General features: G+C 42.5%; 2 protein-coding genes across 2 annotated transcripts; one reads left to right on the forward strand and one right to left on the reverse strand.

The window, feature by feature from the left end:
- Positions 1-8,053: 8,053 nt before the first annotated feature.
- pelp1 (proline, glutamate and leucine rich protein 1) lies at positions 8,054-21,910 on the reverse strand. Its single transcript, XM_063901328.1, has 19 exons — positions 21,669-21,910; positions 21,416-21,480; positions 18,450-18,555; positions 17,349-17,498; positions 17,161-17,232; positions 17,015-17,074; positions 16,614-16,770; positions 16,400-16,532; positions 16,172-16,259; positions 15,762-15,850; positions 15,551-15,664; positions 14,617-14,767; positions 13,874-14,027; positions 13,738-13,793; positions 13,491-13,624; positions 13,146-13,248; positions 11,045-12,673; positions 9,560-9,853; positions 8,054-8,598 (listed from the first exon to the last, which is right to left on the reverse strand). The coding sequence occupies exons 1-19, from the start codon at positions 21,807-21,809 to the stop codon at positions 8,506-8,508; spliced, it is 3,789 nt and encodes a 1,262-aa protein (XP_063757398.1). The 5' UTR covers positions 21,810-21,910; the 3' UTR covers positions 8,054-8,505.
- med11 (mediator complex subunit 11) lies at positions 21,606-23,762 on the forward strand. Its single transcript, XM_063901330.1, has 3 exons — positions 21,606-22,080; positions 22,526-22,656; positions 22,908-23,762. Exons 1-3 carry the CDS (start codon positions 22,011-22,013, stop codon positions 23,133-23,135), a joined length of 429 nt encoding a protein of 142 aa, XP_063757400.1. The 5' UTR covers positions 21,606-22,010; the 3' UTR covers positions 23,136-23,762.
- The last annotated feature ends 3 nt before the right edge of the window (positions 23,763-23,765 follow it).

Raw genomic sequence — 23,765 nt, forward strand, 5'->3', positions numbered from 1 at the left:
CTCTTCAACACACACACGGAGAGAGAGGGAGAGAGAGAGAGAGACAGAGAGAGACAGAGGAATGTTGCAAAAGGGAAGTTGGGTCAACATGTAGGCTCCACAGACTGTGTAGCACTCATGTTACTGTGACTGTAAAAACTTTACATTCAAAAACTGAAAAGTACATAATGAGCAGATTAGAAACACACTTAGTAAAGGGAAGGCCTTAGGAGGTATCCACTAGTACATTTTAATGGTAAAACTTTAAGAAATATTACAAATTATTTGGGGAAATACATTTTATTACTTTCATCCTTATCAGTTTCATTGGTCAATAAATCAGGACCTGTATTGGGTCATGTGGCTAAACGTCCTGTTAGCATAGTAGCAGTAGCTTTTATTCTCAAACCTTTAGGAGCCCTGATAATAGATTGCTTTGATGCAGGTTGTTAAAGTTTTCAAACAATTTCAGTCGTCACAAATGATCACTGCAGCAATTTGCTGTGTTGTTCTAGATTCTGATTTAGAAACATCCAATCATTTCAAACTTATAACCACATATGTAACAAAAGCTTTTATATACTGCATTATGCTATGATATACAGTAAGTGCATGTCAGGGAAAGGTCAGTGTATGTTTCTGCTCTGTGGTGATTTTATTTTTGTTTTATGAAGAAGAAAAATGAATTAAGTTCAGTTAGTGCCCTTTTGACCCTGAGAAAGGAAAACACTTATATTTCAATTACATTTTTTCAATTTCAAAACAAAAATCAAATATCCACTTTTTGTTTCCAAACATACACTGAGCGGGACAACTGGACAGCGGTTGTTAAAGAGGCCCTATTAAGGCTGTTTCGTGTAGAGTGTAATATTAATATGTAAATTAATGGATACATTGTTGGAACTCTCTGTTAAGGCATCTAAGTGGCTTGATGGAAAGAAGGAAGCCGTGAGAGATGTGTCAGAACCAGATTCATGTGTAGGCCAATGATATACAGTTGAAATAAAGTAATAAGTCATTTGAGTAATTAGTAGAATATTCCCTCCTTTCCAACAAACACAACTCTACACTAACATCTGTGTTAGATTAAAGAAGCCGTATTGTGATTTTTCCTGTATTGTGTTCTTTAGGTTTCTGTGCATGTAAATGGTCTGCAAAGGCTAAAATCCCTGTGTTCCCTCCAGAGGGAGTTTCTCTCTCACACACTCCTCCCCCACCGCCTGAAATGCCTCCATTAGACTCCTTTGTTTACCTCTGCAATGTCGTGACATCACTACTAACACTCGTGGCACCTCTAAGAGGTTGACCAAACAGTCAGGGGCAGCTAACCAATCAGAGCAGACTGGTTTCACACAGAGGGTGAAAAGAGGTGCTGCAGTACAGGCAGTATGAGAAAAATGGAGAGCTTTATAACCATTAAAGCATGGAGACATGTCCCAGGAGAGACACTACATACTGATATGAAGCTGAAAATGAGCAGAATATGGCCCCTTTAATATGACGTTAATTGTACAGACATAATCATTTAGTTGATCGTTTTACTCAGACTGAGCTACGTGACCTCCTCTTCAACATCATCATAATGAAAGCAGCCCTAAGACACAGCTGTGTTGTAACTCAATTCTGATATCAGGAAGTGTTTCAGATGTTCTGTTTACAGTGTGAATGTTTGAACAGAAAATACATTTCAGCTGCTTGCTTCCTCTTCTCATCAGCCATTGTGCGTGGAATGTTTTGGATAGATTCATAAAGGGGATTTACCATCATGAATGCTGCCAGTGAGGGGGTACCGAAAACCAAATGATACTCTCTTTTCCTGGTGTTTGTTAAAAGCTTTTGGACAGGGACCTGTATGTCTGTGTGGCAGATTTGTTTCTGATTTAGGGTTTTCATGTCTTCTCTCCAATGATATTTAAAAAAAAAAAGGAAATGAAATTTTAACTTAATGCATGTAATTTCCAATCAGTGGTCTGGTAGTGTATAGAACCAAAAGTAGCATTGGATGTTTGAAAGAATATGAAGCACAGTGGTTTTAGAGGGGCTCTATTCTGCTCATTGTCAGCTTCATATCAGTATGTAGTGTCTCTACTTTAAAGAGTCCTCTCCTGCTGATGTTCAGGTGTATATCAGTATGTAGTGTCTCTCTTGGGACATGTCTCTATGCTTTAAAGTTCAAAAAGCTCTTTATGTTTCTCATACTGCCTGTGCTGCAGCACCTCTTTTCACCCTCTGTCTGAAACCAGAACCCAGTCTGCTCTGATTGGTTAGCTGGCCAGATCTGTTGTGATTGTACAATGTGTTGGAGCGCTAGCCAAAATAAATGTTAAATAGTGATGTAATTATGCTACGGAAGAAAACGGAGTGTGTGGGAGAGAAACTCCCTCAGGAGGGAACACAGGGATTTTAGCCTTTGCAGACCATTTACATAAACATACCACACCACAAGGCAAAAAGCATGATAGGGTCCCTTTAAAGAGAGGTTTTGATGAGTAAACAGCAACACCACGCTCATCTCTTACCAGAATGCATTGCAACACACTACTTCCAGCACTGCGTCTAAACAATGGCCTTTTGCATGTTTTCTCTCTTGGAATGTTGTATCTACCAGATCAAAACTTGTCCTTGCTTGACGGTAGAAAACTCACTTGACAACTTTAACTACCCTGATCATATATCAGACAAAGCATGACTTGGACGGTTTACTGCAAGTGGTCTGACCCCAACAGGGCCAGGTCTGGGCTCTCTTATACTTGTCTTCACAACCAGAAGTATTTTTAGCCAAGTCTCCTGAGCATCTGAGCAGAATTGTCATATCATAATGGATCTGTGTCGGTTGATCAAAATCTGAATCCCTCTCCACTGAACCTTCTTGTGTTGAGTCAAACTCAGCCTGCAACAACTGCCTTTCTCAAATAAAATAAGGAAAAGAATATCACATGTGCTGCGACCATCTGTTTCATAGATAAATAAAGAAGACAAAGAATGTGGAAGAACTTTTCTGCCGTTGCTTTTAAAACCTTTCAAGAACTTCATCCCGTCCCCTCTCAGACTTTTATTTCTACCGAAAGTGTGTGATGTGAACTGCGTTTGTATCCAGGAGAGTGACTTAACAGATGCTTTCTGTGTCAGAACAGATTTTGTAGCAGCCATGATTTGCAACCCCTGTTACTCCAGCTGGAAAGCATGTATAAGAAATTCCCAAAGTGTTGTCAGAACGTACCCCCCCCCCAAAAATACACTCACAGCTTGAGTCCCTCCTGATATCTTAGCGCATCTGGAGTTCCTCCACTCTTTTATTACAATTAAGTTGCAATAATAACAGATTTTCAATGGTTTGGCCTCAAAAACTGAAACATCGACTTTAATTACATGCATTAAGTCAACAGATTATACTTGATGTTATTAGGTTTGATGAGAGCAAGTTGACCTAATATGATGTATTTACACTTAGCGATATTGCTTTTAACTAACCTAATACAGTTATGTGTAATTTGTTAACAAAATAAGATGAAGTAAAGAAAACGTTTCAGTTTTTTGTGTTGGATGTGTCCCTTGAACCCAATTGGAGACTTGTTTGAGTATGGCCTCAGCTGTCAAATACGCTCGAGTACGATGACGTAATATTTGGCTCCATTCAGTGTTCCCTTTGTCCGTGATTAATAACATGTGTGACACAGGAAAAACACCACCAAATGTCTTAAAGAGGGTCTGCCATGGGTCTACACAACAGCATGATGTAGGCAGCAGAGGAAAATATCATCCAGCCTCACACCCACGCACCTTGCAATTACAGTTGATCACAGAGTTCTCAGAGGAGCCTAGTTACCAGCAGTGTGAACCCGGACATGTTGAGTACCCCAAAGTTTTATGTTAGAAATGTATAGTAGGGGTCCCCAGCACATAGAAACTGCCGGATGCTAACTTGCCTGTGTTAGGCAATTTGCACAATTAGCACAAGTTGCGTTAATTAGCATTTACACTTATGTGGACAATAGTTAAAAAATGGCTTGGTTGATTTTGGACAATTTTGGTGGTTTTGGGGGGTATTAAGGATGCTGAATCCATTTCAGACATTTTCAGGATAAAAAATGGCAGTTTTAACAAGAAAGCCTCATATTTGTACTCTTGGTGGGCCGATATTGGTGAATTTGAGTCGACTCTGGATAACTTGTATTGGACATATAGCTTATGGTTTTAGAATACCTCATCTCAGTTAAAACTTGTATGATATCTGAACCCAATTATTCTAACAATGCAGAAAATTGACATTTTATATACAGGCCAATACACTATGAAATGATGAATATTGGAGATAACAAAGGCCAACTTAAATAATATGTCTATGCTCCAAAATGGGAGAAGAAAGGATAAGATAAGTGAAACTGTTCAATTATTAGAACACGAGGAACAGGTTTTAAAAGATGATCAGAGCAGGAAACTCTAATATGCACTATATGCTGGAAAACGGTCTTACTGTACATTTCTAACAGAAACATTTGGGGTAGTCAACGTTTCCTGGTTCCCTACAGGGCCCTATGAGCTGTAAACTAGATGACAGGGGGTTCATGGACAGAAGGGGCCTTACCCTGGAAGAAGGACCGCTCCGTCTGGTCTCGGTTGAGCTTCAGGTGGTGTGCAGATGTCCAGTGAGAGATTTCAGACTCAGATTCTCTGCCACCATCCAAGTTTCAGACCGGGCAATTAGTTGGACCTGCCATTCTCTTTTCCCTGCTGGTTAATTCTGTCGGCACGCAACGGGTCCAACAACCATGAAACTGGAGGGGGAAGCAAGCCTGCCGGGAGGGGAGACAGAGATGATAGGACAGATGAGGCAAGAGGACAGTGACAGAAGAGAGGTGGACAGAGAAGGATGTATACACTTCTCTTTATGGTACAGACAGAGGTGGAAAGTAACCAAGTACATATTAAGTTGGAAGAAGTTTCTTGTACTTAAGTAAAAGTAGAAGTACTCAGATCTTGTATTTGAGTAAAGTAGAAGTATTCAGATCTTGTACTTGAGTAAAAGTAGAAGTACTCAGATCTTGTACTTGAGTAAAAGTAGAAGTATTCAGATCTTGTACTTGAGTAAAAGTAGAAGTACTCAGATCTTGAACTTGAGTAAAAGTAGAAGTATTCAGATCTTGTACTTTAGTAAAAGTAGAAGTACTCAGATCTTGTACTTGAGTAAAAGTAGAAGTACAAAGGTCTTGTACTTGAGTAAAAGTAGAACTACTCAGATCTTGTACTTGAGTAAAAGTAGAAGTACTCAGATCTTGTACTTGAGTAAAAGTACAAGTACTCAGGTCTTGTACTTGAGTAAAAGTAGAAGTACAAAGATGTTGTACTTGAGTAAAAGTAGAAGTACAAAGGTCTTGTACTTGAGTAAAAGTAGAAGTACTCAGATCTTGTACTTGAGTAAAGTAGAAGTACTCAGGTCTTGTACTTGAGTAAAAGTAGAAGTACTCAGGTCTTGTACTTGAGTAAAAGTAGAAGCACTCAGATCTTGTACTTGAGCAAAAGTAGAACTACTCAGATCTTGAACTTGAGTAAAAGTAGAAGTATTCAGATCTTGTACTTGAGTAAAAGTAGAAGTACTCAGATCTTGTACTTGAGTAAAAGTAGAAGTACAAAGGTCTTGTACTTGAGTAAAAGTAGAAGTACTCAGATCTTGTACTTGAGTAAAAGTAGAAGTACTCAGATCTTGTACTTGAGTAAAAGTAGAAGTACTCAGATCTTGTACTTGAGTAAAAGTAGAAGTACAAAGATGTTGTACTTGAGTAAAAGTAGAAGTACAAATGTCTTGTACTTGAGTAAAAGTAGAAGTACTCAGATCTTGTACTTGAGTAAAAGTAGAAGTACAAAGATGTTGTACTTGAGTAAAAGTAGAAGTACAAAGGTCTTGTACTTGAGTAAAAGTATAAGTACTCAGATCTTGTACTTGAGTAAAGTAGAAGTACTCAGATCTTGTACTTGAGTAAAAGTACAAGTACTCAGGTCTTGTACTTGAGTAAAGTAGAAGTACCAGAGTGTAGGAATACTCTGTCACAGTAAAAGTATTCTAAATGTTCCTCCAGTGAAAGTAGAAAGTACTCTCATCTAAATGTACTTAAAGTAGCGACAGTGAAAGTAGTCATTGTTTGATTGGTCCATTTCAGAATAATATCTCTGATATGTTTTATAATTGTTGATCATTAAAGTGTTCTCAGAGCTGGTAAAGGTGCAGCTAGTTTGAATGGCTTTGTATACTGCAGGGTAGCTGCTGACTTTACTCCAGGTGAACTACAGTCTGATTTAAGGGCTGATTATATTTACCATCATTAATCCAGATCTGTAAAGTAACTAAAGGGATTAAATGACATGTAGTGGGGTAAAAGTACACCATTTACCTCTGAATTGTAGCATTGTAGAAGTACAAAGCAGCAAAGCACAGTACACCACTGCTTGAGTAATTGTATTTTAAGTCTTACGTATTTGTACTTTTACTTAAGTAAAGAATACTTCTTCCACCACTGGGTACACACAGAACGGGTCTATTGGAACCACCTCTACACATTTGAGAAAATCAGCTGATGCCGTTATCTCAGTATCACAGCTTATCTATTTTCAGGGAAATTACATTTGTGGTTTTCATGTTTATTTTTGATATCGATCTTGAAAAACGTGAGTAAAAAAAACAGCCATAAAATAATAGACTAACAGAGCGAAGTGAAGCCAGAGCAGCGCCTCCATGTCCTGCAGAGCTAAAGGACAGTCTCTCTCAAGGAGAGTCTGACAGAGCCACACATGATGTACACTGCTCTACAGACTGTTTATCCATGGTGGCTGAAATACTTTAGATACTGCCCCCAGGCCTGACGCGGGCCGACCGCCATCTTCTGTATGTGATACGCTGACTATGAATGAGTACCTCATACATCACTTCTGCAAACAAACTGAACTTCCCTTATAAGGAGAAAGGGAAGGGGGTTTGTTTGTGCCATTGATGCACACTAATGCATAAACTAAAGGGAGGAGCTGCTCCCTAAAGCATTTCAATAAACTGCAGTGCTTTGAAAAAGAGGGGCATTTTATATCAGATGCAAAAACAGCAAAAGTACAATGGCAGTCACTTTATTTGGTGTGAACGCTGAGAAGCCTTCCCAACATGTGTTCTTCTACTGCAAACATTCGGATTGGCTTCTTCTCCCACATTCCTCATCGCAAAAATTCTGTTTAAACATCAAAACGTTCAGATTGATTAGGAATTTTACTCCTGACTTCCATCCCATTCGTAATTCCAGAAATATTAACCATGAGCCATCCAAATTGTTCTATTAGGTTCAGAGTTTCAGCATACACCACTCACACTGCAATTTCTTCAGTAAATGCATTTTCTAGTCTTTTCTATGTAGCCATAACTTTATGACCCCCTGCCTAATGTTGTAGGTCCTCCTTTTGTGGCCAAAACAGCCATGACCCGTCGAAGCATGGACTCCATTAGACCTCTGAAGGTGTGCTGTGGTGTCTGGCTCCTGGACGTTATCAGCAGATCCTTTAAGACCTGTAAGTTGAGAGGTGGGGCCCCCATGGAGCGGACTTGTTTATCCAGCACATCCCACTGACCTTGGGCTTGTTGTGGCTACAGCAGCTCTTCTGTTGGATCAGACCACACAGCCAGCCTTCCCTCCCCATGCGCATCAATGAGCCTTGGCTGCCCATGACCCTTTCCCTGAGTCACTCATCTTCCTTCCTTGGACCACTTTTGGTAGGTAGTGACCGCTGCAGAACGGGAACGCCCCCACAAGAGCTGCAGTTTGGGAGATGCTCTGACCCAGTCGTCCAGCCATCACAATCTGGCCCTTTCAAAGTCGCTCACATCCTTACGCTTGCTTATTTTTTATTACAGGTGCCATTGTAACAATATAATCACTGCTCTTCACTCGTCAGATGTCTGAATGTTTTGGCTGATTGGTGTAGATGCTTTTTGAAGCAAACTGAATAATATAACATGCCTTCATAAATAACATGAGGTATGTAATGTGGGTGAGAGAATGAACCATTGTTGCGTATAGTGATTAAATGTGAGGGTCACAAATATAGTGTATGTTACTCACTTTGATTTATTTTACTTTTTATAACAAAGCATATGACTGTCATGGCAAAACAAAAAGAGCATAAAACATACATATAAATCCAAGAAAACCACTTCACACACTAGCTGCTGGATACATATACTGTATTCAAACACAGGGCTGGCCTTCTGAAGAACGCTGCAGCTGAACTGGACCCTGTACTGCTTCCTTCTTGTTAAACTAGTTCTGCTGTTCTCAGACGGGTGACAGAGGAAAGATCCCACGCTCACATACTGTTTGAGTTTGCGATATAGTTAGAAGAAAGAAAGAAAACGTTGAACTGCAGAAGGACTCGACTGTGTCATGATTTCAGAGGTAACTAAAACTCTGAAATGTCACTGATGATTGAATATCCCAGCAGGTGTCTGCTGTATCCATGGCGACTTCAATCCCATCAGGTCAAGTTGGCAAATATTTAAGAGCGGTTTGATCCGGAGGCTCCGTCCTCGTCGTCAGGTGGACAGGCGACAAAATCGGCCAACATGGAGGCCATGGATTCATCGTCCATCTGGGGGGAGAGAGAGAGAGGGAAAACTGCTGAGTCATGATCTGGAACCTTTTTAACCGTGTGAGAGGCTGAAGAAGGGAACATCTCCTCTAAAGGACTGGGAATACTTCCTCAGTGACACTTTTGAGGGATTCTGGAATTCTTTACAATATTCTGTAGTCTGCTGTTAAGAGAAATAAATAAACATCTTGGCTAACGTTGCGGAACATGGGTATTATGGGTACATTTAACCATCTGTTGGGAGTTTTCAATTGTAGAACTGCCATTGTGATTTTCAAGGAAACATAGGAAACTTATATATTCATCTGAATTTCTTACTGTTTTCCTAACATTTGTGCTTTGACTCAGTTGGTACAACGCTATCATAGTCAATAGAATGAAGCAGAAACGTTTATATTAGAAGATCATTTAATTATAATAATACAACCTGTGTGTGGAAATAGATGTTTTGACTCAAATATAAGTATCTAGTTTTATTGGCACATGAGCATTTCCTTTGTAATGACTGCTCTAAAGAAACCCAGGTATGTAGTGATTCATTTATTCCTGAGCATTTTAATGCTTCCTAATTTTATATATTGTATAGGGGTACATCTTAAAAATAAAAACTGTACAAATGGTCTATTGTTTTTACTATATGGCTGTTATTTTACTTTTAACTTTTTCTGTATTTCTACTTATTTTATTTGATATTTGCATTATACTTATTTTTCTGTACAGCACTTTGGTCAGGAGGTTTAAAGTGCTTTACAAATTAAGCTGTATTGAATTGGATTTTATACTAAAATAAAGGTTATTGTTTCTTGTTTTGTGTCACTTCAAATGCTTCAACTCTTCACCTTCATGCAGATTAGTAAGTTTGCTTGATTTCAAGTCTCCTATAGTTGAATTATTACGCCCTGCACGATCGGTTCTATATAAACTTGAATGAGTGAATCCTAAATCAGCCTTGTGTTTTTACCTTCTTCTTCTCGGTGCCGCGCCCCGCCTCCTCCTCCCTGTTCGTCTCCTCCCTCTTCCTCTTCACTCCTTTCCCCTCTTCATCACTCTCCCCGCCTCCAGCTTCCGACTGCTCCGCTTGGACTCTGTCCCTCTTCTCGGCGTCCGTCTCCTCCGGCTGCTTTGTGTTGGGGCCGGTCGAGGTGGCGGGTTCTGCTGGTGCGGAGTCCCTCTCCTCCTCAGGCTGCTCCTCCTGACGATTGGACGGAAGGCTGTCACTCACACTGGCTTCCTGTGCGGGTTCAGCCGCTGACTCCTGTTGGGGGGGAAGAGATTGAGGCTAAGGTGGAGGGCTCAGTTTCCTTGTAGCAGCTTATCTATCTCCTATTACTAGAACACAGATAATAGGAGAGGGCACAGAACGCTCCCCTCACAGTGTTATAGAGAAAGGTGTGGAAGTAGGACGGTGAAGAAAAGTATAACAAATGTTTGGAGTTCTTCCCACATAAATATGAGAGTCCTTTGTTCGATGGAAGATACCCTGAACGGTATCAAAGATCCCAGTGTTTATCACTCTGACAAGCTCCATCGTTTCCCCTTTCCTGAATACAGTCCTAAGTTTTCATTCTTTCCCTTAGCCTTTTCATTTGCACTCCTTACTTGTCAAAGACTTTGTAACAGATCTAAATTAATGTTGTTTTGTTTTAAAGTTATTTTTTGGGGGCTTTTTGCCTTTAAATCAGATAGGACAGTGGAGAGTGACAGGAAAGCGGGAGAGAGAGTCGGGGTGGGATCCGGAAAAGACCACGGGTCGGGAATCGAACCCGGGTCGCCGGCGTACGGTGCAAGTGCCCCAGCCAGTTGCGCCACGGCCGGGGCCTCTAAATTAATCTTAAACAATAAACTCCTTTAGTAGACTATATTTTTTTTAATGGGCAGAAAGACGTATTTATTGTTGCTTCTTATTTTAGTGCATACACTAACTGCTGTCACTGATCAGATTTCACCTGATACGTTTTTACTTAGAAGTCGTAATCACACTGCTGCGTAACAGAGCCGGCCAGCTAACCAATCAGAGCAGACTGGGCTCTGGTTTCAGACAGAGGGTGAAAAGAGGTGCTGCAGCACCAGAGCTTTCTGAACATTAAAGCATGGAGACATGTCCCAGGAGAGACACTACATACTGATATGAAGCTGGAAATGAGCAGAACAGGGCCCCTTAAGATCAGCTCCAGGCATTTCAACTCAAAACTCTGGCATCAACTCTTTTCAGTTTCTTGGAATTCAATTGATGCTCTATTTCGGTTGAGCTAAATCTTATGGATACCTCCAATGCTTAAAGTATACCTTGAGAAATATTTTTCATTTGGAGAATGTTTTGCTTCTGGCAAAGAGTTTGTTGACAAAATAATGAGTTTAGTGCCTGACTATGAGGGATGCTGAACCCTGCTGTAGTTTGAAGGCACTACATTTGTCAGAGGTGAGATTTTAAAGCTGCTTTACCAACCTGATTCTTATTGGCTGTGCATTCTTCTGAGGCCGCCTTCAGCTCGATCTCATTGGCTCCTTGTTCCCATGTCCTGTCCTCCTCCTTCAGCCCTTCCCCTCCCTCTCCTCCCCTTACTACCCCTCCCTCCTCCTCCACCTCCTCCCTCTCCTCCAGCGCTCCTCCAGTGACGCACAGGATCTGTGGCATGGTGGGGTCGTCCATCCTCTCGTTCTCGTCCTCCTCCCCCTCCCCTTCCCCTTCCCCTTCCCGAGCCTCCTCCAGCACGCCAATGCTCTCCACCTTCTGCACTTTCAGCCGGTCCTCTCCGAACATGGACCTGCTGGTCTGGATCTCCTCGATGCCTCCTTCTGCCTCCGCCTCCACGCTGAATCCCGCCATCCCGCCTTCGTCCACCACTGCTCTGAGCACCTTGCCTCCCTCCATCCCCGCCTCCCCCGCCTTGACCTCCGCTCTTTCCAGTTGAGGTATTTCCCCTTCCTCCTCCTCCTCCTCGTCTTCCTCCATCTCTTCCCCCTCTTCCTCATCGTAATCGTCGTACTCTTCCCCGTCGTACAACTCCTCCTCCACATAGTCGCTGGCCTCCTCATCTTCGTCCTCCTCGTCCAGGCCCTCGTCCTCCTCATCCAGCTCCTCTTCGTCCTCCATGTCCTCTTCCTCTTCGTCCTCTTCGTCCGTGCTGTTGATGTTGATGACGGCGGAGTCCTCATTGCTGGCCTGGGGGGCTTGGTGCTGGTGGAGGTGTCGCCCTGGCTGGCCCAGCTGGTTCTGCAGCTGGTGCATCTGGAGTGGCAGCCCCATGGGGCCCGGCTGCCCTGCTGCGGGGGGCTGCATCAGCATCTGCTGGAGCTGCGGTCGGCCTGGCAACGAGTCCCCGAGAGTTGGAGCCGAGAGCGCGCCGGAGTTCAAGGGGGGAACCAGGGAGACCACGGAGGAGTTGGAAGGAGGGAATGAGTTGATGGGGGTGGTGGAAGTGGAGAGAAGAGGGGAGGAGGTGGCCAGGTCGTTGGGGAGGGAGACCCGGTCTATGGTGGTGGTGGCTGCTGTGGTGGGGACCATGGAGAGGGACTCTGGGAGAGGGAGGGCGGCGCCCCCCAGAGCGTTGGAGGCCATGTTCAGAGAGTTGACGGCGGCGGCCGCCTCGTCCTGCTGGCTCTCCAGATGCAGCATCCCCGGGGGGACGATGACCACGCTGTCGTCCGAGTCGCTAGCCAGGGAGATCTCCACGTCCTCCGCCTCCTCCCGGTCGTAGCGCAAGAACACTGGCCTCTGGCCCTCGGGGAGGCCCAGCCCGGCGGGGTCCTGCTGGTGGTGAGCGTGCGGGGACATGATCATGTCCCCCTGGCTCGTCAGCCCGGGGACCAGGGAGAGGTGGTTTTCCAGAGAACCCAGCAGGGAGGCGGGACCCAAGCCGAGGGAGTGGCGGGTGGGGAAGGGAGTGCCGGGGGCGGGGCCTCCGAGGAGCGTCGGCAAAGTGAGCCCAGGGGCGGGGGCCTGAGAGGAGGGGAGGACCGAAGCGTTCGGGGTGGGTTTCAGGGTGAGGGGTGGTAAGGGGAGGGCGATGGATGGGATGCGGGGGTGGAGGAGGGAGTTACAAATGGTCAGAGACTCGGTGCAGAATGTAGAGACCTGTGGGGGAGAGGAGGGAGGGAGGGAGGAGCAAAGAGAGTCATTCAACATTTTGAAATGACTGACAGCTAACAGCGGCTACATATGTACACACCACATGCACACTATACAGGGGGGCTTTCTTAGAGTCATAACCCCCCCTCCCTCCCACTATGTTTTCCCTGGCTCCTGAAATGTCAAAGAAGGGCCTACAACTTATGTAGATTAACAGAAAGTTTTAAGCAGGTGGGTCAAGTGTGAGAGAGAAACTCCCTCCGTAGGGAACACAGGGATTTTAGCCTTCGGAGACCATTTACATGCACTAAACCTAGAGAACACACTACAGGAGTGGGAAACACCCGAAAAAAGCAGAATCGTTTTTTAAGTCGGTCTTTAGCTCTTGCCGCCATTCGCATGAATGAACATTTGTAAGTCATTGATCATATCAGCCCTCTCCCCCCACCCCCCCACACATTCTCTCTCCCTGGACCACCTTGAGGTTGCGGTCGTTGCGTCCCTTGCTGAGGATGGACACCGCACAGGTCAGAGGGGGAGGCCAACAGGGAGCTGGGACCAGGACCAGAGCCAGCAATAACCTAAAAATATCCAGTAGAACAAAACACTGATCTTAATACATCACCCATTACACAACAGCCTTCCTTTTCTCACCTTTGCCACAAAACAAGTCAAGCTAAACATATAAATCATATGAAAGACAATATTCTGCCAGCAGTGAGTTTATTCGAAAAAGAACCCCATATCTGTCATGTGGTTTACTTAATTATGATTATTATTATGAATCTGTTACACTCAAAAGAAGGTACAACTCTTCAAGTACCTGTACAGCTCCTTCCTGCTGAGGGCGCTGCTGTACTGGCCACTGGCGCTGCCTGCTGACTCACAGGACGTGCTGCTGCTGGACTGCTGCTGCTGCAGACGCACACACAGCGGCAGCACCACGTCATGGAGGCGCTGTGGGGGGAACCCAAAGCAGAGGGCAGAATCACAGACTGTACATTTGCTTTCTATAAAGAGAACAAGGTGTCTGTCCAGCATGGAGTGTGGCTTTACGCGAGGACATTTACCTTGTGTATATCGTCTTTCAGGAGAGTGCCACTGGTCAGTATGATGTGCCTCAGTGCTGAAATAAAATTGGTGTTATTTCCTGGATTTGCAGAACAGACTGATAACACAACTGTTCTATAGGATGTAGAATCTCACCCCTGAGCGCTGACAGGCAGGTGTCCTGATTGGCTAGAACGTCTCCTTTCCTCTGCAGGGACGACCCGACGGATTCAGACATGACTAATGTTTTTGTCCTCCGGGGGCCCGGCTTCCCTCCAGGAACCGCATCAGATGACAGACCTGCTCGGAGCTGCAGGACAAGGCAAGTTTATTGATACAGCACCAGAAATAAGAGCATTAAGAAATATAAAATAAATAAATGACATTTAAATACATTTCAAAATAGTCATTAAAAAGCAGAAAATAAAATAAACATAAAAAGAAGCTAATATTGAATAATACAGGTATAAATACAAGACTAAAAAGTTACAGTGCAGTGGTAGATATGAATAGTTTAATTAAAAGCAGCGGCAAAAAGAAAAGTATTCAGCCTGGATTTAAAACTAGTAAGAGTTGCAGCGGACCTGCAGGGTTCTGGGAGTTTAAGAGACCTGTAAAGACCCCGTTACAGTAGTCCAGTCTACTGAAGATAAAAGCATGGACAAGTTTTTCTAGATCCTGCTGTGACATTAGTCCTTTAATCCTAGATTAAAATTCAGGTCAGAGTCCATGACTACACCTAGATGTCCATCTTTTTCTGTTGTATTGAACCGATTGAATCTCCGCACTGACTTTTATTCGTTCCTCCTTGGCTCCAAAAACAACAGGAAAAAGACAGAACCTGCTCCTGCTTCTCCTCAGGTTTCAAAAAGTGATTTCATGGCTACATTCAAACTAACCTTGATTGACTCGGCCCCTGGTGTGATGTCACCAAGTAGGTGAGTGAACAGGAGCTCCGAGTGTCCGGGGCTTCCCTGGAGGATGCTAGCAGACGCTCCGGCCACCTGGACCCACAGCTCCAAGGTTCTGTACACCGAGACTCGCACTGAGCTGTGGGATGAAGGGGAGACACATGAGAGAGAAGCTTTAGCTGGCAAATCAAAATCTGTCATCATACAGAGCACTGTGGCTAAATGAACTCCTCCTCCAAAAGCTTGGTAGATCCTGTTGCTCAGTAGTAACAGACGGTAACAGCTTTAGCCATCTCCCAGGCCCGTTAAAGGAAAATATCCTGCCTTTAATTTGGATTTCCAAATCAGTGTTCTCCACAATCAATTCCTCAGTGCTTGCTAAATTAACCCTTAAATGGTTTCTGTATCCGGGGGGGGAGACATTCATTCCCAGGCTGTGTCCCTGGGGATAATGGGTGTAATGCAACTGTGTGATTATGGTGTATTATGGGTTCAATAGGAGTGTGTTATTGTCTAATAGGGGTTTAATAACAGTGTTATAACAGTACAGTATTGGTGTAACATGGGTATAATATAGGTGTGAAAACAGCATATTATGGGTGTAATAGCAATCATTTAATTTTCCAAAACATTGAATGACAGTTTAAGGGTTAACACACTAGATTTATTTTTCCTTTAGCATCGCGAATATGAAGGCAGAGGATGTTGTGTTGGGGATACTCGTAACAGTGGTTTGGCTGAAAATAATACAGTGGAGAGAGGCCGAGGCTACAGCTGGGAGGATGTGGCTGGTGGGGAATTAGAGGCTTGCTCGCAATGCATCTGGTAGTACGAACTAGTGCTTCAATTAACACCGATTTGACATTCACAAAAAAGTTGTCGAATGTTCCCTTTAAATGAACCAGTTTGTATCCCATGTCACCTGTAGGCTCTCTGCTGCCCCAGACTGGCTTCAGGGAGCGGTGTCCACGCAGACAGGGTTTGAGAGAACAGCCTCTGCAGGACAGCGGCGTACTGAACCATGCCGCTGCGAACACTGGAAGAGACGAGGAGAGAGGGTGTCAGCATTGCAATATGAACGTTAAAAGACACACAAGAAAAAAAGTGTGCTTGTGTGTGCATTCAGTACTCACGCTGTGATGAGAGCTGATAAGACCTCCAGTGTGTTGGTGTGTATGATTGGTAAGACCAGCAACCTCACACTACCATCTCCTGTTAAATTCTGACACACAGAAAAGAAAATGTTAAAAGATACATAATAGCAATAATAGCATACCAAAAATTGCAGTCCAAAGTGCTTTACCGTACAGTTCACATCTCATAAAATAGAATGACATGGAATATAGATACCCGTAAGAGAAATACAAATAAAAGAATAGATATAGACTATAAAATAGATTAAAAATGTCAAATAATATAATGTGCATTAAAAGGAGGATAGCACAACTTTCCATTGTGATTACAACTCTAAGGGCAGTGATGGGATAACACTACTAATAACAACACAAAACAAGGTTACAGTTTAAGGTGTGCGTGCCCTTACTATGCTTTTGGAGCTGACAGCAAGCACTCGGCACACCAGGTTGAGAATGGGTCTGACAGGCAGACGGACAGCAGAGGATGGATCCACCCTGATGGACAGAGACAAGAGTCAGTGTGAACAAACAAGCAGAACCCCTTTAAATAGATAGCCTTCTTAGCAAAGCATTGCTTTATTTGAGTGAACAGACCCTTAAGAAGGTAGATTCATTTAAAGTTCTTTGTGTTGTACCTGAGTGTGTGTTTAAGTGCCAGGCAGACAGCTGTGTATCTGTGCTGGAGTTGCATTACCAGCACGGGATCTGATTGGTCGAGGTGAGGAAAGGCCAGCTCTACCCCCGGACCTTCATACTGAACTGTTCCATCTGTACCAGCAAACAGGAGGAGCTTTCATTAACCAACTGCATCCTCAAACCAAGATATAGATAAGGACCGACAAAGTGTACCTGTTTCTGATCCGTGGTAGATCTGAGCCAGCAGGCCATTGGCTGAGGCCAGGAGGCAGTGAATCTGATTGGTCCAGCCCTCAGCTCTACCAGCACTCACCCCTCGGTCCAACAGGCCCCCCAGAGAGGGCAGGCGGCCATAACACTGACAGGCCATCTGACACAATGACAATGAGAAGGGTTTACTTATGATGTTTGCTTCACTTGCATTGAACTCCAGAGGGATAAAACACATCTTGAACATATTCTATTCATAGAGAATTCTAACATTATTTGGGTAAAAGTACATTATAATTATGTGGTTACAAGTTCAGTTACTCCTATTCAGTGTGCAAGCCTGAAAAATGTTTTAATTACATACATCATCATAAAATGTTCATATCAACTTCAGAATTACACACCTCTTGTGTCTTCTTGTTTGTGCTGTCCATTTTGGAGAGGAAATAGGCCCCCAGTTTGTCCTAAAAGGAAAAAATACAGTCTTCTTTATCGAGAAAGAGTCATTCTCTCCCGTCTCCTTATCTCATCTGTCCTCGGTGCATCTTACCCTGAGGGATCCACAGGCTCTGGTGTAGTAGGTCATGCAGGCCGTCATCCCCTCCATGGCTGCCAGCTCACACTGACAACACAGGAGGAACAAAGATGGTTACTCGAGGGCTGCAACAGCTGATCATTCTCGTCAGTGTCATTTCATCTCTTGACTTGTTGTTTAGGTTATAAATGATCGACCCCCACCTCCATCTTCAGGCCCAGCAGAGAGGTAAGGATGCCCAGGATGGAGTTGAGGCCGACCTCCCTGGCCACCTCTGGTAGCTGAGAGGAGTACTGCAGCAAGTCCTTCAGAACGTTCACCGCTAGCTGGATGGTCTGAACTGGAGCCTGAGACTAAGGGACAGAATTCAAATACACAGAGGACAGAAAAATGTGAAGATTTAGAGCTTGACATTCTTATCTAGATAAATTTGCATCAGCAAAAACAATTACGTTATGTCCAAATATTGTATGATACGTTATAGTGTAAAAATGATCAAAGTCATGCCCCTATATTGTATGATGAGTCAGTTTGTAAAGTCATTTAAGAGTTAAATTATCATGTTCAAAACGTACAATTATCGAGGTCCTTTTCATAAATTGCAAATAGGTTGACAACGTAAGAATTCTCCAAAAATGATACAACGTGCCGGTTATGTGAAAATCATCAAGAGCATGTCCTTATATTCTTATTGTACAACAAGTATACGATGTAAAGATTATCGTGGTCAAGTATCATCGTACAATAAGTCAAAAAGGTACGAATTTTCCAGGTCCTGTCCAAAAATCGTACTATTTATTTAACAGTAACGTGAAAATATTCAAGGTCATGTCCTAATGTTGTGCAATAGGTCGATAAATAAAAGATTAGGGAGGTCATGTCCATAAATTGTACAATAAGTTGGAAATGTAACAATTACGGAGGACCTGTCAATAACATGCATAAAAAGGTTGATAACATAGGAATATCAAAGTCCTATCAAACAAATTGTAACATAAAATATTCAAGATCCTTTCAGTATATTCCACATCAAGTCAATTATGTCCATCAAAATATAAGTAAATATTATCCAAGTCGTCTCCATCTATTCAACAATAAGTTGTACCATTTATCGAGGTCCTCTTCAAAATGGTACTATTTGATAAAAATGATCAGTCATGTCCTCATATTTGATAATGTAAAAACTATCACAGTCATGTGCTAACATGGTACGATAAGACAACAACAACAAACGGTTGTCTCCATACCGATACAGAAAGTCACTTATGTAGTTACCATGGCAGCTGTATGTGTTTGCATCATACCTGTATGACCTGCTGCAGGGAGCGCAGCCAGGAGATGCAGTGCTGCTGGAACAGCTCACTGGAGCTGTCTTTAACCAGCATGGAGAGCAGGCACAGCCCCTCAAACCTGCACACACACAGGAAATACTTATTATGTCTCCATAATACTTAAACTTCCAGTTTGTTAATCACAGTTGAGGGGGACATTTCAAAATAAAGCAACACTTCATTATAATACAGTGGGGCAAAAAAGTATTTAGTCAGCCACCAATTGTGCAAGTTCTCCCATTTAAAAAGATGAGAGAGGCCTGTAATGTTCATCATAGGTATACTTCAGCTATGAGAGACACATGGCCCCATTCATTCTTTCCTTTACACGGATCAGTCGTCCTGGTCCCTTTGCAGAAAAACAGCCCCAAAGCATGATGTTTCCACCCCCATGCTTCACAGTAGGTATGGTGTTCTTTGGATGCAACTCTGCATTCTTTCTCCTCCAAACACGACGAGTTGAGTTTTTACCAAAAAGTTCGATTTTGGTTTCATCTGACCATATGACATTCTCCCAATCCTCTTCTGGATCATCCAAATGCCCTCTAGCAAACTTCAGACGGGCCTGGACATGTACTGGCTTAAGCAGGGGGACACGTCTGGAACTGCAGGATTTAAGTCCCTGGCGGCGTAGTGTGTTACTGATGGTAGCCTCTGTTACTTTGGTCCCAGCTCTCTGCAGGTCATTCACTAGGTCCCCCCGTGTGGTTCTGGGATTTTTGCTCACCGTTCTTGTGATCATTTTGACCCCACGGGGTGAGATCTTGCGTGGAGCCCCAGATCGAGGGAGATTAGCAGTGGTCTTGTATGTCTTCCATTTTCTAATAATTGCTCCCACAGTTGATTTCTTCACACCAAGCTGCTTACCTATTGCAGATTCAGTTTTCCCAGCCTCGTGCAGGTCAACAATTTTGTCTCTGGTCTCCTTTGACAGCTCTTTGGTCTTGGCCATAGTGGAGTTTGGAGTATGACTGTTTGAGGTTGTGGACAGGTGTCTTTTATACTGATAACGAGTTCAAAAAGGTGCCATTAATACAGGTAACGAGTGGAAGACAGAGGAGCCTCTTAAAGAAGAAGTACAGGTCTGTGAGAGCCAGAAATCTTGCTTGTTTGTAGGTGACCAAATACTTATTTTACCAATTCATTCATTAAAAATCCTACAATGTGATTTCCTGGATTGTTTCCCCCATTCTGTCTCTCATAGTTGAGGTATACCTATGATAAAAATTACAGGCCTCTCTCATCTTTTTAAATGGGAGAACTTGCACAATTGGTGGCTGACTAAATACTTTTTTGCCCCACTGTAAGTTAGTACCTAGAACAAAACAGGGAAACTATCTCAAATAATTAATCAGTACCTCAAAACAAGGAGACATTATTTCATTAAAGTATGATCTAGTATTATTATTATAATTATTACTTCCATACCATTAATATAACACCAAAATACACCAAAAGTATGCAATGACATTAAATCTTATCTTTGGTGTCACATGTTTAGTGAACGCCGTAATATTATAATAAGAAACAGGGCTTTTATATCTTTATTTTAACCATAATGCAATTTAACTTTGTTGTAAGTAACAAGCTTTGGTTTGAGGTAAAGTACCTAAGTACATTTACTCAAGTACTGTACAATTAAAAAAAAGGGACTTGTACTTTACCTGAGTATTTCAATGTTTTGCTACTTTGTACTTCTTCTACTCTTCAATTCAGAGGTAAATGGTGTACTTTTACTGCACTACATGTATTTAATCCCTTTAGTTACTTTACAGATCTGGATTAATGATGGTAAATATAATCAACCCTTAAATCAGACTTTAGTTCACCTGGAGTAAATCCAGCAGCTACCCTGCAGTATACAAAGCCATTCAAACTAGCTGCACCTTTACCAGCTCTGAGAACACTTTAATGATCAATAATTATAAAACATATCAGAGATATTATTCTGAAATGGACCAATCAAACAATGACTACTTTTACTGTCGCTACTTTAAGTACATTTAGAGGAGAGTACTTTCTACTTTCACTGGAGGAACATTTAGAATGCAGGACTTTTACTGGGACAGAGTATTCCTACACTCTGGTACTTCTACTTTTACTCAAGTGCAAGACCTGAGTACTTCTATTTTTAATCAAGTGCAAGATCTGAGTACTTCTATTTTTAATCAAGTACAAGATCTGAGTACTTCTATTTTTAATCAAGTACAAGATCTGAGTACTTCTACTTTTACTCAATTACAAGATCTGAGTACTTCTACTTTTACTCAAGTACAAGATCTGAGTACTTCTACTTTTACTCAAGTACAAGATCTGAGTACTTCTACTTTTACTCAAGTACAAGATCTGAGTACTTCTACTTTTACTCAATTACAAGATCTGAGTACTTCTACTTTTACTCAAGTACAAGATCTGAGTACTTCTACTTTTACTCAAGTACAAGATCTGAGTACTTCTACTTTTACTCAAGTACAAGATCCGAGTACTTCTACTTTTACTCAAGTACAATATCTGAGTACTTCTACTCAAGTACAAGATCTGAGTACTTGTACTTTTACTCAAGTACAAGATCTGAGTACTTCTACTTTTACTCAAGTACAAGATCTGAGTACTTCTACTTTTACTCAAGTACAAGATCTGAGTACTTCTACTTTTACTCAAGTACAAGATCTGAGTACTTCTACTTTTACTCAAGTACAAGATCTGAGTACTTCTACTTTACTCAAGTACAAGATCTGAGTACTTCTCCACCTCTGCCTGCTATGATGCAATTACATTAAAACCTTGTCTTTGGTGCCACATGTTTAGTGAAGGCCTAAATAACAAGAAATAGTTATTTTATATATTTAATTGGAGCATCAGGTCATTTAATTTGTTGTAAGCAATGTGCATTTTAATTAGATTGAACTTATAATTTACTTGAATTGGCATCTTCTTACCTGGTTTTGCTCGAGCCTAGTTTGGCATTGCTGAAACCCACGAGACCACCAACCGCGCTCGAGCCCTGCAAGGAAACACAGGTGTTTAACTACATGCGCCTCTGGCATTATTGATGAGAGTTGATTAGGGAACAGCCACAGGTCTACTGCAGGTACACATGTCAGGGAACAACAAAACGTGCAGCAGAGGTAGCACAGCGGCTAACAGGTAACTAGCTTTCAAGCTAAGGTGCGTCTCCAGGCCGGGCTGTACCTGTGTATGAAACACGCCATGCTCTCTGTAGTTTGCCAGCAAAGCGGGTAAATATTCTGGACGCTGTTCCTTCAGAACCGATACCAAACCCTCCGTTAATCGGATAGCAGAGGGGCCACGCATCCAAGCCGATGTAGCCATTTTGCCTCTGTGTTAGGAGGACGTCACAAGTGTGCGACCAAGTGACGTCAAGTTAGTGAGTTCTTTGTTTATGTGCCGCTTTAGCCGTTTGTGCTCAGGTTTCAGTCAGCAGATTTAGATTTACTCCGGTCTAAAGGGTGAAGTTGGACTGTGGAAGTAATAGTTGTTCTTGAAGAGCTGCTGATTGTTTCCTGCCTGTTCATGGCGAATGAGCGGCTCAGAGCTCTGGAGGAAGTGGAGAAGGAGATAGCGACGACCCTGCAGTGTGCCGGTGAGGGTGCATTTCACTAAACTTCAACATAAAGACTTCATTGCATAATTCCATACGTGTAACAAGTACTCAGAGCTCGTACCTAAGTAAACGTAGAAGTACCAGAGAGCAGTAATACTCTGTTACAAGTAGAAGTATTAGCATCAAAAATAAACCAAAAGTAAAAGTAGTCATTGTTTGATTGGTCCATTTCAGAATAATATCTCTGATATGTTTTATAATGATTGATCATTAAAGTGTTCTCAGAGCTGGTAAAGGTGCAGCTAGTTTAATGACTTTGTATACTGCAGGGTAGCTGCTGGATTTACTCCAGGTGAACTAAAGCCTGATTTAAGGGCTGATTATATTTCACATCATCTATTATTGTACTCTAGTGTGCCATCATGTTTTTGCCAGTTAACATTTCTAATAAAATCTGATACATGTTTGTATGATTCCCCTGCAGGAAATATAATTCTGGAACTCTCCAAAGACAAACACAACGCCAGTCACCTGGACAGACAGCTGGTCCAGTTCCAGAGCTCCGTCAACCGGGTGGAGAGCGAACTGAGCGGCCAGATCCGCTACCTCACACAGGTAACAGTCTTTTTAATTTGTGCATTATAAATCTGCAGACATTTAAAAATATCACCCCATGGTACAAGTAGTGTTTCAAAAACGGTTGACTATACTGTTATTAGTTTTGTCAAATAAAGGCAAAAAGGATTTGTTTTATTTATATAGTACTATTTAAGCTGATCTCATTTTATAGTAGGATTCCAATGAACAATAAGCACTGTGTTATGAGTCAAAGAACGAAGCAGTCACTCTCCTGTGTTTCCCCCCAGGTCGCCACTGGTCAACCTCACGAAGGTTCTACTTACTCAGCGCGGAAGGACTGTCAGATGGCGCTGAACAGAGCCGAGTACGCCAAGGTGAAACTGGGAGAACTGGGACGGACCTGTGAAGTCATGCTGGAGCAGCAGCAGCAGCAGCAACAACAACAACAACAGCAGCAGCAGCAGCAGCAGCAGCAGCAGCAGCAACAACAACAACAGCAGCAGCAGCCAACATGAGAAAAGAGAGAAATAATAAGAAAAATGTTGCATTTCTGGGTATATTTTTTTGTTTTATGGCAATTTTTTGATACCAAATGTTTTGCCATAATCAGCACTTGTTGTGATCTAGCACTCATACACATCATACCGAGAGAAATCTCAAAAGCAGAAGTACAAGTTCTCTACCGAAACGATCTGTGAGATATCTGTTATTACACCCATGCAACACCAATATTAGCCCCATATTATCAGTGACGAAACAATACACAACGATCGTGATGTGCTCCTGGATGGCCATTAGAATCACAAAGAGTAAAAACAGACGTTAGGAAAGTGAAAGCAACAAAGAAGAAACTTTCCCTGACCAAGACGTTTCTCTTTCATTAAAGTCGAATCTAGGCTCAATTAAAGGAGCCCAATGGAAGTACAGCGGACAGTGACCGTGACGTTTTTTGCCTTAAGTCTCTATTGTCTTTAGCCCCTCTGTAATATATGCCAAACTGTCCTCATTAACGCTCCAAACGTTGCTCTATGACGCCATGCATCTGTCCACGACTCACTGGACTTTGTCATTTCAAAAGTCATTTCCTTTGATTATTTGTACTATTTGTTTCATTTTGAGTAAAAAAAACAACCCACAAAAAAGAC

Source organism: Eleginops maclovinus, chromosome 14 (assembly GCF_036324505.1).
Source record: "Eleginops maclovinus isolate JMC-PN-2008 ecotype Puerto Natales chromosome 14, JC_Emac_rtc_rv5, whole genome shotgun sequence".
Classification (NCBI taxonomy): domain Eukaryota; kingdom Metazoa; phylum Chordata; class Actinopteri; order Perciformes; family Eleginopidae; genus Eleginops; species Eleginops maclovinus.